General features: G+C 38.6%; 1 protein-coding gene across 1 annotated transcript in view; it reads right to left on the bottom strand.

Annotated features, from left to right (window-relative positions):
• The window catches only part of LOC128696564 (deoxynucleoside triphosphate triphosphohydrolase SAMHD1-like), a 266,099-nt gene that overhangs the window by 227,323 nt on the left and 26,414 nt on the right, over window positions 1-12,362 (bottom strand). The window contains exons 2-3 of the mRNA XM_070094765.1: window positions 8,723-8,959; window positions 7,248-7,322 (exon numbers count right to left, since the gene is read on the bottom strand). Coding sequence (XP_069950866.1) covers window positions 7,248-7,322; window positions 8,723-8,955 — 308 coding nt within the window. The 5' untranslated portion in view covers window positions 8,956-8,959. The remainder of the gene's footprint in view (window positions 1-7,247; window positions 7,323-8,722; window positions 8,960-12,362) is intronic.

Raw genomic sequence — 12,362 nt, 5'->3', positions numbered from 1 at the left:
TCAGTTTTTACACAGGAGGATACCAGCGATATTCCAGTAATGATAAATTATGTAGAACAGGACGATAATAAACTGTGTACTATTAGGGTCACAAGTGACATGGTCCTTAGGCAAATAGATAAATTAAAACCTAACAAATCCCCAGGCCCTGATGAACTGTATGCAAGGGTTCTAAAGGAATGTAAAGAGGAGCTTAGCACACCTTTGGCTAATCTTTTCAACATATCACTACAAACTGGCATGGTGCCAGATAAGTGGAAAATGGCAAATGTGATACCTATTTTCAAAACAGGTGACAGGTCCTTAGCTTCGAACTATAGACCAATAAGCCTAACCTCCATAGTGGGAAAATTTATGGAATCAATAATTGCCGAGGCAGTTCGTAGCCACCTTGAAAAGCATAAATTAATCAACGAATCTCAGCATGGTTTTACAAAGGGGCGTTCCTGCCTTACGAATTTATTAACTTTTTTCACTAAGGTATTTGAGGAGGTAGATCATGGTAATGAATATGATATTGTGTATATGGACTTCAGTAAGGCTTTTGACAGGGTCCCACATCAGAGACTATTGAGGAAAATTAAAGCACATGGAATAGGAGGAGAAATTTTTTCCTGGATAGAGGCATGGTTGACAAATAGGCAGCAGAGAGTTTGCATAAATGGGGAGAAATCAGAGTGGGGAAGTGTCACGAGCGGTGTTCCACAGGGGTCAGTGTTGGGCCCCCTGCTGTTCACAATCTACATAAACGACATAGATGAGGGCATAAAGAGCGACATCGGCAAGTTTGCCGATGACACCAAAATAGGCCGTCGAATTCATTCTGACGAGGACATTCGAGCACTCCAGGAAGATTTGAATAGACTGATGCAGTGGTCGGAGAAGTGGCAGATGCAGTTTAATATAGACAAATGCAAAGTTCTAAATGTTGGACAGGACAATAATCATGCCACATATAAACTAAATAATGTAGATCTTAATATTACGGATTGCGAAAAAGATTTAGGAGTTCTGGTTAGCAGTAATCTGAAACCAAGACAACAGTGCATAAGTGTTCGCAATAAAGCTAATAGAATCCTTGGCTTCATATCAAGAAGCATAAATAATAGGAGTCCTCAGGTTGTTCTTCAACTCTATACATCCTTGGTTAGGCCTCATTTAGATTATGCTGCACAGTTTTGGTCACCTTATTACAGAATGGATATAAATTCTCTGGAAAATGTACAAAGGAGGATGACAAAGTTGATCCCATGTATCAGAAACCTTCCCTATGAGGATAGACTAAGGGCCCTGAATCTGCACTCTCTAGAAAGACGTAGAATTAGGGGGGATATGATTGAGGTGTATAAATGGAAGACAGGAATAAATAAAGGGGATGTAAATAGTGTGCTGAAAATATCTAGCCTAGACAGGACTCGCAGCAATGGTTTTAAGTTGGAAAAATTCAGATTCAGGAAGGATATAGGAAAGTACTGGTTTGGTAATAGAGTTGTGGATGAGTGGAACAAACTCCCAAGTACCGTTATAGAGGCCAGAACGTTGTGTAGCTTTAAAAATAGGTTGGATAAATACATGAGTGGATGTGGGTGGGTGTGAGTTAGACCTGATAGCTTGTGCTACCAGGTCGGTTGCCGTGTTCCTCCCTTAAGTCAATGTGACCTGACCTGACTAGGTTGGGTGCATTGGCTTAAGCCGGTAGGAGACTTGGACCTGCCTCGCATGGGCCAGTAGGCCTTCTGCAGTGTTCCTTCGTTCTTATGTTCTTATGTTCTTATGTTGAATACAACAAAGTCTCATTTAGACTCCATGACGAGGCCTCAGTAAGGAAGTTCACTGCTGACCTAGAGACTGTTGACTGGCCTACAGAATTCTCCAAGGCCAATGGTATTGATGACTGGACAGACATTTTTCTTAACAAATTACTTAGACTATACAACAAACATTGTCCTATAAAAACAAAACAGATCACAAACAAACGGCTTGGTTGCCCATGGCTAACCAGCACCATTCTGAAATCCATTGACAAGAAACACCAATATGAAAAGCAATATAGACAGGGCTTAATACACAAAGATATTCTTAAACACTATTCATCAGCTCTCACCAAAGTAATAAAGAAAGCCAAACAACTATACTACTCCAGTAGATTCACAGACACTAGAGGAGATATAAAAAAGACCTGGAAAACACTCTCTCAGATTCTAGGGACCCACAAACTGAGAAAAACCAAGAATATTGTCCTAACTAAACCTAATGAAACACCACTACATCCCACTGACACAGCTAACAAGATAAACGACTTCTTCTCAACCATAGGATCTAATCTCGCCAGTAAAATCCCACATACCAATGCCCATGCCGGGGACTACCTTGATGGGAATTTCCCTAATTCCTTCTATCTTTCACCAACTGAGCCCACGGAAATCACCGAGATTATAAAGTCACTTAAAAATAACTCGGGGAATCTGTCTCATGTCCCACCATTACTGTACAAGCGGGCGGCCCATGTCCTTTCGCATGCTATTTCATTACTTTTTAACAAGTCACTAGAGAATAGCACGTTCCCGAAACTACTCAAGATGGCAAGGGTTACACCAATACATAAAGGTGGTGACCCTACAGACTTAAACAACTATAGGCCAATATCTAACTTACCATTGCTATCCAAAATCTTTGAGAAACTCGTGCACAGGAGACTGTATTCATTTATAACGGCTCAAAACATACTCAACCCCTGCCAATTTGGATTCAGGAAAAATAAAAGCACTAATGATGCAATCATAAAAATGCTAGATCTGCTTTACACAGCATTGGAAAATAAGGAATATCCACTAGGAATTTTTATTGACCTAAGAAAAGCTTTTGACACAGTAGACCACGACATCCTACTCCACAAACTTGATCATTACGGTATAAGAGGCCATGCGCTTGCTTATTTCAAATCTTACATTACTAATAGGTATCAGTATGTCACCATTAAAGACACAGCATCAGCAACACGGCCAATTGATACTGGAGTTCCGCAGGGAAGTGTCCTTGGTCCCCTGCTCTTCCTCATATACATCAATGACCTTCCAAACGTATCCCAACACCTGAAACCCATTCTCTTTGCTGACGACACGACTTATGTCATCTCTCACCCTAATCTTGCCACCCTCAACACCATTGTGAATGAGGAGCTGATCAAAATATCGACTTGGATGACAGCCAATAAACTTACGCTTAACACTGACAAAACCTACTATATTATGTTTGGTAGCAGAGCAGGAGATGCACAAATTAACATTAAGATTGACAACACTCTAATTACCAGAAATAATGGGGGCAAATTCCTAGGCTTATACCTTGACAACAACCTGAATTTCAGCACCCATATCCAGCATATAACCAAAAAAGTATCCAAAACGGTTGGGATCCTCTCAAAGATACGATACTACGTGCCGCAAAATGCCCTTCTCACACTATACCACTCACTTATTTATCCATATCTCACCTATGCTATTTGTGCTTGGGGATCAACTGCAGCAACACACCTAAAGCCAATAATAACCCAACAAAAAGCTGCAGTAAGAATAATCACTAAATCCCATCCCTGGCTACACTCCCCCCCCCACTCTTCATAGACCTAAACTTACTCCCTGTTCAGTACATCCACACTTACTACTGTGCAATCTACATCTACAGGGCCTTAAACTCTAATATCAACCTTGACCTAAAACGCTTTCTTGATAGTTGTGACAGAACCCACAGGCATAACACCAGACACAAACATTTCTACGACATTCCCCGCATCCGACTAAACCTTTACAAAAATTCAATGTATGTCAAAGGCCCTAAAATCTGGAATACCCTACCTGAGAACTCTAGAACTGCAGACACATTCATCACCTTCAAAACTACCATTAGAAAACATCTTATCTCCCTGATACACCCCGTCAACTAACTACACGAATACCACCTGGTGGTTCACACTTACACTCACTCACTCATTTGACCATAAACAGAAATATTAATCTCAATCTTAAAATAATGAATCCTGTGATACTCCAATTCTGAAACTATGTACTGTGCCAAAACAAAAGCATTCACATTGCTAAACTCACAAACTAGTATTTAGTCACTTAGCCATAATACCAACTTACCTCATAATTTGTAATATTTTACAATTAAGAATAAAACTAAGTCTGCCCGAAATGCCTAGCCATGCTAAGCGTTCTAGTGGTACACTCTGTAATCACTATTTTACTACATGTAAACCAAACAATAACCAAATTTCTGTAAACTCAGCATTGTAATCCTTATAGAGAGTAAACTTCGAATAATTACATAACTCCACGTACTATAAGTATCTTCTCAAAACCATGCACTATGATAACATCAGTTCATATTCATATACTATTCCACACTGATAGGGTCAACAGTGTCAGAGAAAATTTAAATTGTTGTCTTAGACATGATATAACATTAGAAACATCGGAACAGAATCTGTTTGGCTACAGTTTCTAGAGGGTTGTGGCAAATTATTTTTAGGTGTGATTTATAGGCCCCCAAACCTTGATAGGGAGTGCAGTAAGCTGTTATGGGACGAAATTTATAAGGCATCTAGATATGAAAATGTTGTGTAAATGGAAGATTTTAACTTTAGACAAATTGATTGGAACAATACGACAGGAAATCTTGAGTCTAGTGACTTTCTTGATACGGTTCAGGATTGTTTTTTAGAACACTTCGTGACAGAACCAACTAGAGGAAACAGTTTGCTTGACTTGGTTCTTGCCAACAAAAAATCACTAATTAATGATCTTGAGGTTAATGATGAGCTTAACCGCAATCAAATCTCTGTCCCAGATTTTCGCTTGCCCTATTTCATGGGAATGAGAAATTACCTGGATGGGCTAAATTAAGATGACCTGACTATGAGTCAGGTAGGTGATCTTGGTTGCCAATATGACGTTTATCAGAGCATAGTTCTACCTGTCCAGACAACTTTTGTTCTGAGTAGGGAAATTAGATCTAACAAAAATGGGCCCAGATGGGTGAAGAATAGAATAAAACATCTCATTGGTCAAATGAGAGGCATATATAGACGTACCAAAAGAGGGGATGTGCAGTTAAGAAATCAATATATTCAATTAAAGAGAGAAAAAAAAGGAATAAGAAAAGCAAAAAGGGATTATGAGGCTAAGGTCGCAAGGGATTCGAAAACTAACCTAAAAGGGTTCGTTCAGGTATACAGAAGTAAGATTAGGGACAAGATAGGTCCACTTAAGAGTAACTCAGGTCAGATCATTAACAGTGATAAGGATATGTGTGAAATTTTCAATACTTACTTCCTCTCAGTCTTTACCTAGGAAAATATTAGCGAAATTCCTGAAATAATAGATGTAGAACAGGATGATAATAAACTATGCACGACTGCGGTAACTAGTGACATGGTTCTCAGACAAATAGAGAAACTAAAACCTAACAAACCCCCAGGCCCTGATGAACTGTTTGGAAGGGTGTTAAAGGAATATAAAGAGGAACTTAGCATACCTTTGGCTAATCTTTTCAACATATCACTACAAACTGGCATAGTGCTTGATAAGTGGAAAATGGCAAATGTAATACCTAATTACAAGGCACGTGACAGGTTCTTAGCTTCGAACATGGAAAATTTATGGAGTCAATAATTGCCGAAGCAATTCATAGTCATCTTGATAGGCATAAATTGATTAACGAATCTCAACACGGTTTTACAAAGGGGCGTTCCTGTCTTACGAATTTGCTAACTTTTTTCACTAAGGTGTTAGAGGAGGTAGATCATGGTATTAAATATGATATTGTGTATATGGACTTCAGTAAGGCTTTCGATAGAGTTCCACATCAGAGGTTATTTAGGAAACTTAAGGCACACGGAACAGGAGGTGAAATTTTTTCCTGGGTAGAGGCATGGCTGACAAATAGGCAGCAGAGAGTTTGCATAAATGGGGAGAAATCAGAATGGGGGCATTTCACAAGCGGTGTTCCTCAGGGGTCAGTGTTGGGCTTGTTGTTGTTCACAATTTACATAAACGACATAGGTGAGGGAATAAATAGCGACATAAGCAAATTGCTGATGACACCAAAATAGGCCGTCCAATTCATTCTAATGAGGACACTAGAGCACTCCAGGATGATTTGAATAGACTGGTGCAATGGTCGGAAAAGTGGCAGAAGCAGTTTAATATAGAAAAATACAAAGTCCTAAATGTTGGACAGGAAAATAACCATGCCACATATAAACTAAATAATGTAGATCTCAATACTACTGGTTGCGGAAAGGATTTAGGAGTTCTGGTTAGCAATAATCTAAAATCAAGACGACAGTGCTCGCAATAAAGCTAATAGAATCCTTGGCTTCATATCTAGAAGTATAAGTAATAGAAGCCTTCAGGTTGTTCTTCAACTCTATATATCCTTGGTTAGGCCTCATTTAGAGTATGCTGCACAGTTCTGGTCACTGTATTACAGAATGGATATAAATGCACTGGAAAACGTACAGAGGAAGATGACAAAGATGATCCCATGTATCAGAAATCCTCCCTATGAGGATAGACTGAGGGCCCAGAATCTGCACTCTTTCGAAAGGCGTAGAATTAGGGGGGATACGATTGAGGTGTATAAATGGAAAACAGGAATAAATAAAGGGGATGTAAATAGCGCGCTGAAAATTTCCAACCATGACAGGACTCGCAGCAAAAGTTTCAAGTTGGAAAAAATTCAGATTCAGGAAGGATATAGGAAAGCACTGGTTTGGTAATAGAGTTGTGGATGAGTGGAACAAACTCCCGAGTACCGTCATAGAAGCTAAGACGTTGTGTAGTTTTAAAAATAGGTTAGATAAATACATAAGTGGAAGCGACCTGAGAAGGTGGGTCATTTGGCTAAGCCGGGGGGGACACATGGACCTGATTCGCATGGGTCAGTAGGCCTGCTGCAGTGTTCCTTCTTTCTTATGATCTTACTGTGCTATACTAGAAAATATCATGTGCTAGGCTAAACCACTGAAACTTATGCACTATGATTAACTAGTGACAGTCTTCCGCTAGGCAACAATAGTTTCACAAAGTGGAGTAAATGGGCGATAAACCACACTAGATCAAACTTTAACAAGCATTTGCTGCCCTAACCAGGAATTTTGTTTTGGTTAAAACAAAAATGTTGAGTTAATTATTAATTCTGATGTAAAATTACCCGGGAAAATACTTGGTAAGAAAGAAACTTACCCAATACAATGTTCGTAGCGGTTGTGTGCAGCGGCAGGATACACGAAATATGTCACCCCAAGTTGCTTCAGGTACCTGTAAAATATAATAGTAGACTAGAACACGTACCTATATTTTCTATAGAACTGTTGGGATTGAATCCGTGGCAGCATGTTTAAGTATCCAGCTCACAACCACTCGGCTGTGTTGGTCAGAGAAGGAAGAATTAGAATCATTATATACCTTTATATACCTAGCATGACAGCAGGTGTTACCCATTTCGACGTCAACAGCGAACTGACTACCGAGCACGTGGACACTGACATTGAAGAACCTTGAGCTAGAGCCCCACTCGTGTAATTCTGGTGATGGAAGGGGACTATGAAAAACTAATAGTTAACTTAGAAGCTGGTGATTCCTTGCAAAGGGCGTCCTTTGGGAACGTACTTGCTTGGACATCCTCCTCTTTTCTGCAATTTTGCAAGCTCCAGATGATGTGTTGATTGCAACAGGAAGGGCCTAGAACTATCATTGTACTTTCCCCGTGGCTGTTTTGCTCACACACACACACAAACACACAAACACTCACACACACATACACACACACACACACACACACACACACACACACCACACACACACACACCACACACACACACACACACACACACACACACACACACACACACACACACACACACACACACACACACACACACACACACACACACAACACACACACCACACACACACACACACCACACACACACACACACACACACACACCACACACACACACACACACACACACACACACACACACACACACACACACACACACACACACACACACACACACAAACACACACACACACACACACACACACACACACATATATATATATATATATATATATATATATATATATATATATATATATATATATATATATATATATATATATTTTGTGTGTGAGTGTGTGTGTGTTTGTGAATATTAGTGACTATATGACAACAGGCGATCATCAATGCACATCAATCACAGGAAAGATGGAAACATCGAATTTGCTCTGTATTTTTCATTTTATTAACGCTATTAGATTTTTTTTGGATCCCAATTTAAATAAGCCTCATTGTTTGATTATAATGGTGTATCGTAGGTTAAACCTACATAATGTAGTGAATGTCAACACAGTTGTGAAGACTTAAACTTTGTGAAGCACAAAATAAAAACATATTTTGCAGTTTAAATAATATCAATAGATGTAATCAAAGTAATCAATATGTATCGAAGATGTTGATAAATTAGACACATGTGCAACTCTTGGGTATCTTTATTGATACCCAAGAGTTGCACATGTGTCTAATTTATCAACATGTCGGTTCTCTGAACCATTCATCTACAAACATGTATCGAAGATATGGAAGGTGACCATACAAATGACAGCACCTAGTGACAGTCATATTTAATGAAAAAACTTATAGTTACGTTTTACCTAAGACGCTGGAACTGTGGAGTGTTGATGATGGTGACACACAGCGGGTCCAGAGAGATGTACCCGTGAACAGCATCCTTGATGAACTTATGATTTAATTTTTGTATCTTTGTCTGTGTTGCAGCATCGTTAGTCTTCTGACTGCTGTCAGCGGCGCCTGATCTCTTCCTATTTCCATTTGATGCAACAGCACCTGATTGCTTCTTATACCTGGTAGCGGCGGACTTCTCCATCAAGCTAAGAAAGACTACGAGTATTATTACATGTATTGCACATCTTGAGAAGGCATTGATTCAATGACATTTATCGCAGATCCTTTGAAGTACACAACGGAGAGTAACATTGCACCAGGTGTACCACTCTATTACTAGGTGTGAAAATTAATTACAAGTTGTAGATTTGTACCTCCCTGTTACCTGTTCGCATTGTCTTTAAACATTATAAATTTTCACTCATATCTCCATATCCAAAACATCTCATGTATGTTTCTCGCAGCCAGGGAATCGATCCCTGGACGTGCAACTGTGAGTCGAATGTTCTTACCAAATGTTCTGCAAGGTGTATGAATGTACCACATTGTGTACTGTAAGGTGTATGAATGTACCACATTGTGTACTGTAAGGTGTATGAATGCACCACATTGTGTACTGCAAGGTGTATGAATGTACCACATTGTGTACTGTAAGGTACATGAATGTACCACATTGTGTACTGTAAGGTACATGAATGTACCACATTGTGTACTGTAAGGTGTATGAATGTACCACATTGGGTACTGTAAGATGTATGAATGTACCACATTGGGTACTGTAAGGTGTATGAATGTACCACATTGTGTACTGTAAGGTGTATGAATGTACCACATTGTGTACTGTAAGGTGTATGAATGTACCACATTGGGTACTGTAAGGTGTATGAATGTACCACATTGTGTACTGTAAGGTGTATGAATGGACCACATTGTGTACTGTAAGATGTATGAATGGACCACATTGTGTACTGTAAGGTGTATGAATGTACCACATTGTGTACTGTAAGATGTATGAATGGACCACATTGTGTACTGTAAGGTGTATGAATGGACCACATTGTGTACTGTAAGGTGTATGAATGTACCACATTGTGTACTGTAAGGTGTATGAATGTACCACATTGTGTACTGTAAGGTGTATGAATGTACCACATTGGGTACTGTAAGGTGTATGAATGTACCACATTGTGTACTGTAAGGTGTATGAATGTACCACATTGTGTACTGTAAGGTGTATGAATGTACCACATTGGGTACTGTAAGATGTATGAATGTACCACATTGTGTACTGTAAGGTGTATGAATGTACCACATTGTGTACTGTAAGGTGTATGAATGTACCACATTGGGTACTGTAAGGTGTATGAATGTACCACATTGTGTACTGTAAGGTGTATGAATGTACCACATTGTGTACTGTAAGGTACATGAATGTACCACATTGTGTACTGTAAGGTGTATGAATGTACCACATTGTGTACTGTAAGATGTATGAATGGACCACATTGTGTACTGTAAGGTGTATGAATGTACCACATTGTGTACTGTAAGATGTATGAATGGACCACATTGTGTACTGTAAGGTGTATGAATGGACCACATTGTGTACTGTAAGGTGTATGAATGTACCACATTGTGTACTGTAAGATGTATGAATGGACCACATTGTGTACTGTAAGGTGTATGAATGGACCACATTGACTTTGTCAATGGTCCAAGTCGGACCGAAACGTCGTCGTAAGCTTCTCTCTTTTATGTGCGGGTTATTTGTGCTTCTATATGTTGTAGGTATACCCCTTTAATAATAAAGTGTACCATATCCTATACAGCAAATTGTGCCTTAAGTAGTTAACTTGAAACAAGGTGTGTATCTGAACTGCACAAGATATAAAACTAACATGAACAACTTAAGGTAGTACCAGTGTACCACAAGACATAACAGAGTGTACCAGAAGATTACCAATACAACATTGGGAGTGCCACTACCACAAAGTGTAATACAAGTTGTACCAAAACACCTCGAGGTTTATCACGGTGTACCACTGTAATATAAAGTGTACCACCATAAAAATGTGCCAGTCTACCACATAGTGTACCACTGTTCCACAATGAGCACCACTGTTCCACGAAGTATTCCATTTTGGCACATGGTGAACCACTAGAAGAAAGAGCTCCAGTGTACTAGAAGGTAAACTATACGAAGTAGCAGAAAGTTTACCATAAAACATACAATGTACCACAAAGTGTACCAGTATACCGCAACGTGTATTACTGTACCACAAGGTTTATCATTTTAAAACAAGGTGTATGACAAAGGTGAACTGTAATGTGAACCAAAAAATTAATTGTTGACAACTAGGATGTGACCAACACTGCCAGCAGCAGTGATGTGAGTCAACGCTGCAGTGATGTGAGTCAACGCAGCAGTGATGTGAGTCAACGCTGCAGTGATGTGAGTCAACGCTGCAGTGATGTGAGTCAACGCTGCAGTGATGTGAGTCAAAGGAGCAGTGATGTGAGTCAACGCAGCAGTGTTGGGAATCAACGCAGCAGTGCTGTGAGTCAACGCAGCAGTGTTGGGAATCAACGCAGCAGTGGTGTGAGTCAACGCAGCAGTGTTGGGAATCAACGCAGCAATGGTGTGAAGCAACACAGCGAGGGTATAAATAAACACAGCAGTGAGAGGAATCAACACAGCAGTGAGAGGAATCAATACAGCAGTGAGAGGAATCAATACAGCAGTGAGAGGAATCAACACAGCAGTGAGAAGAATCAACTAAACAGCGATGTGAATCAAAGCAACTTGATTCAGAGACACCTAGCAAGGAATGTCAAAAAATAAATAAAATGAGAAGAATAAAAGTAAGAGAGTGTTAACAAGACTCAATATTTACTATAAGACAAGATGAAAAGAAATTTGCTGTTAAATGTTACTTAGGAGTTAATATAGAAATGTTACTTAGGAGTTAATATAGAAATGTTACTTAGGAGTTAATATAGAAATGTTACTTAGGAGTTAATATAGAAATGTTACTTAGGAGTTAATATAGAAATGTTACTTAGGAGTTAATATAGAAATGTTACTTAGGAGTTAATATAGAAATGTTACTTAGCAGTTAATATAGAAATGTTACTTAGCAGTTAATATAGAAATGTTACTTAGCAGTTAATATAGAAATGTTACTTAGCAGTTAATATAGAAATGTTACTTAGCAGTTAATATAGAAATGTTACTTAGCAGTTAATATAGAAATGTTACTTAGGAGTTAATATAGAAATGTTACTTAGCAGTTAATATAGAAATGTTACTTAGGAGTTAATATAGAAAAGTTACTTAGGAGTTAATATAGAAATGTTACTTAGCAGTTAATATAGAAATGTTACTTAGGAGTTAATATACAAATGTTACTTAGGAGTTAGTATAGAAATGTTACTTAGGAGTTAATATACAAATGCTACTTAGGAGTTAATATAGAAATGTTACTTATGAGTTAATATAGAAATGTTACTTAGGAGTTAATATAGAAATGTTACTTAGGAGTTAATATACAAATGTTACTTAGGAGTTAATATACAAATGTTACTTAGGAGTTAATATAGAAATGTTAC

Source organism: Cherax quadricarinatus, chromosome 47 (genome assembly GCF_038502225.1).
Source record: "Cherax quadricarinatus isolate ZL_2023a chromosome 47, ASM3850222v1, whole genome shotgun sequence".
Classification (NCBI taxonomy): domain Eukaryota; kingdom Metazoa; phylum Arthropoda; class Malacostraca; order Decapoda; family Parastacidae; genus Cherax; species Cherax quadricarinatus.
The sequence above is the reverse complement of the archived record's forward strand: the minus strand, read 5'-3'. Positions and strand labels throughout refer to the sequence as shown.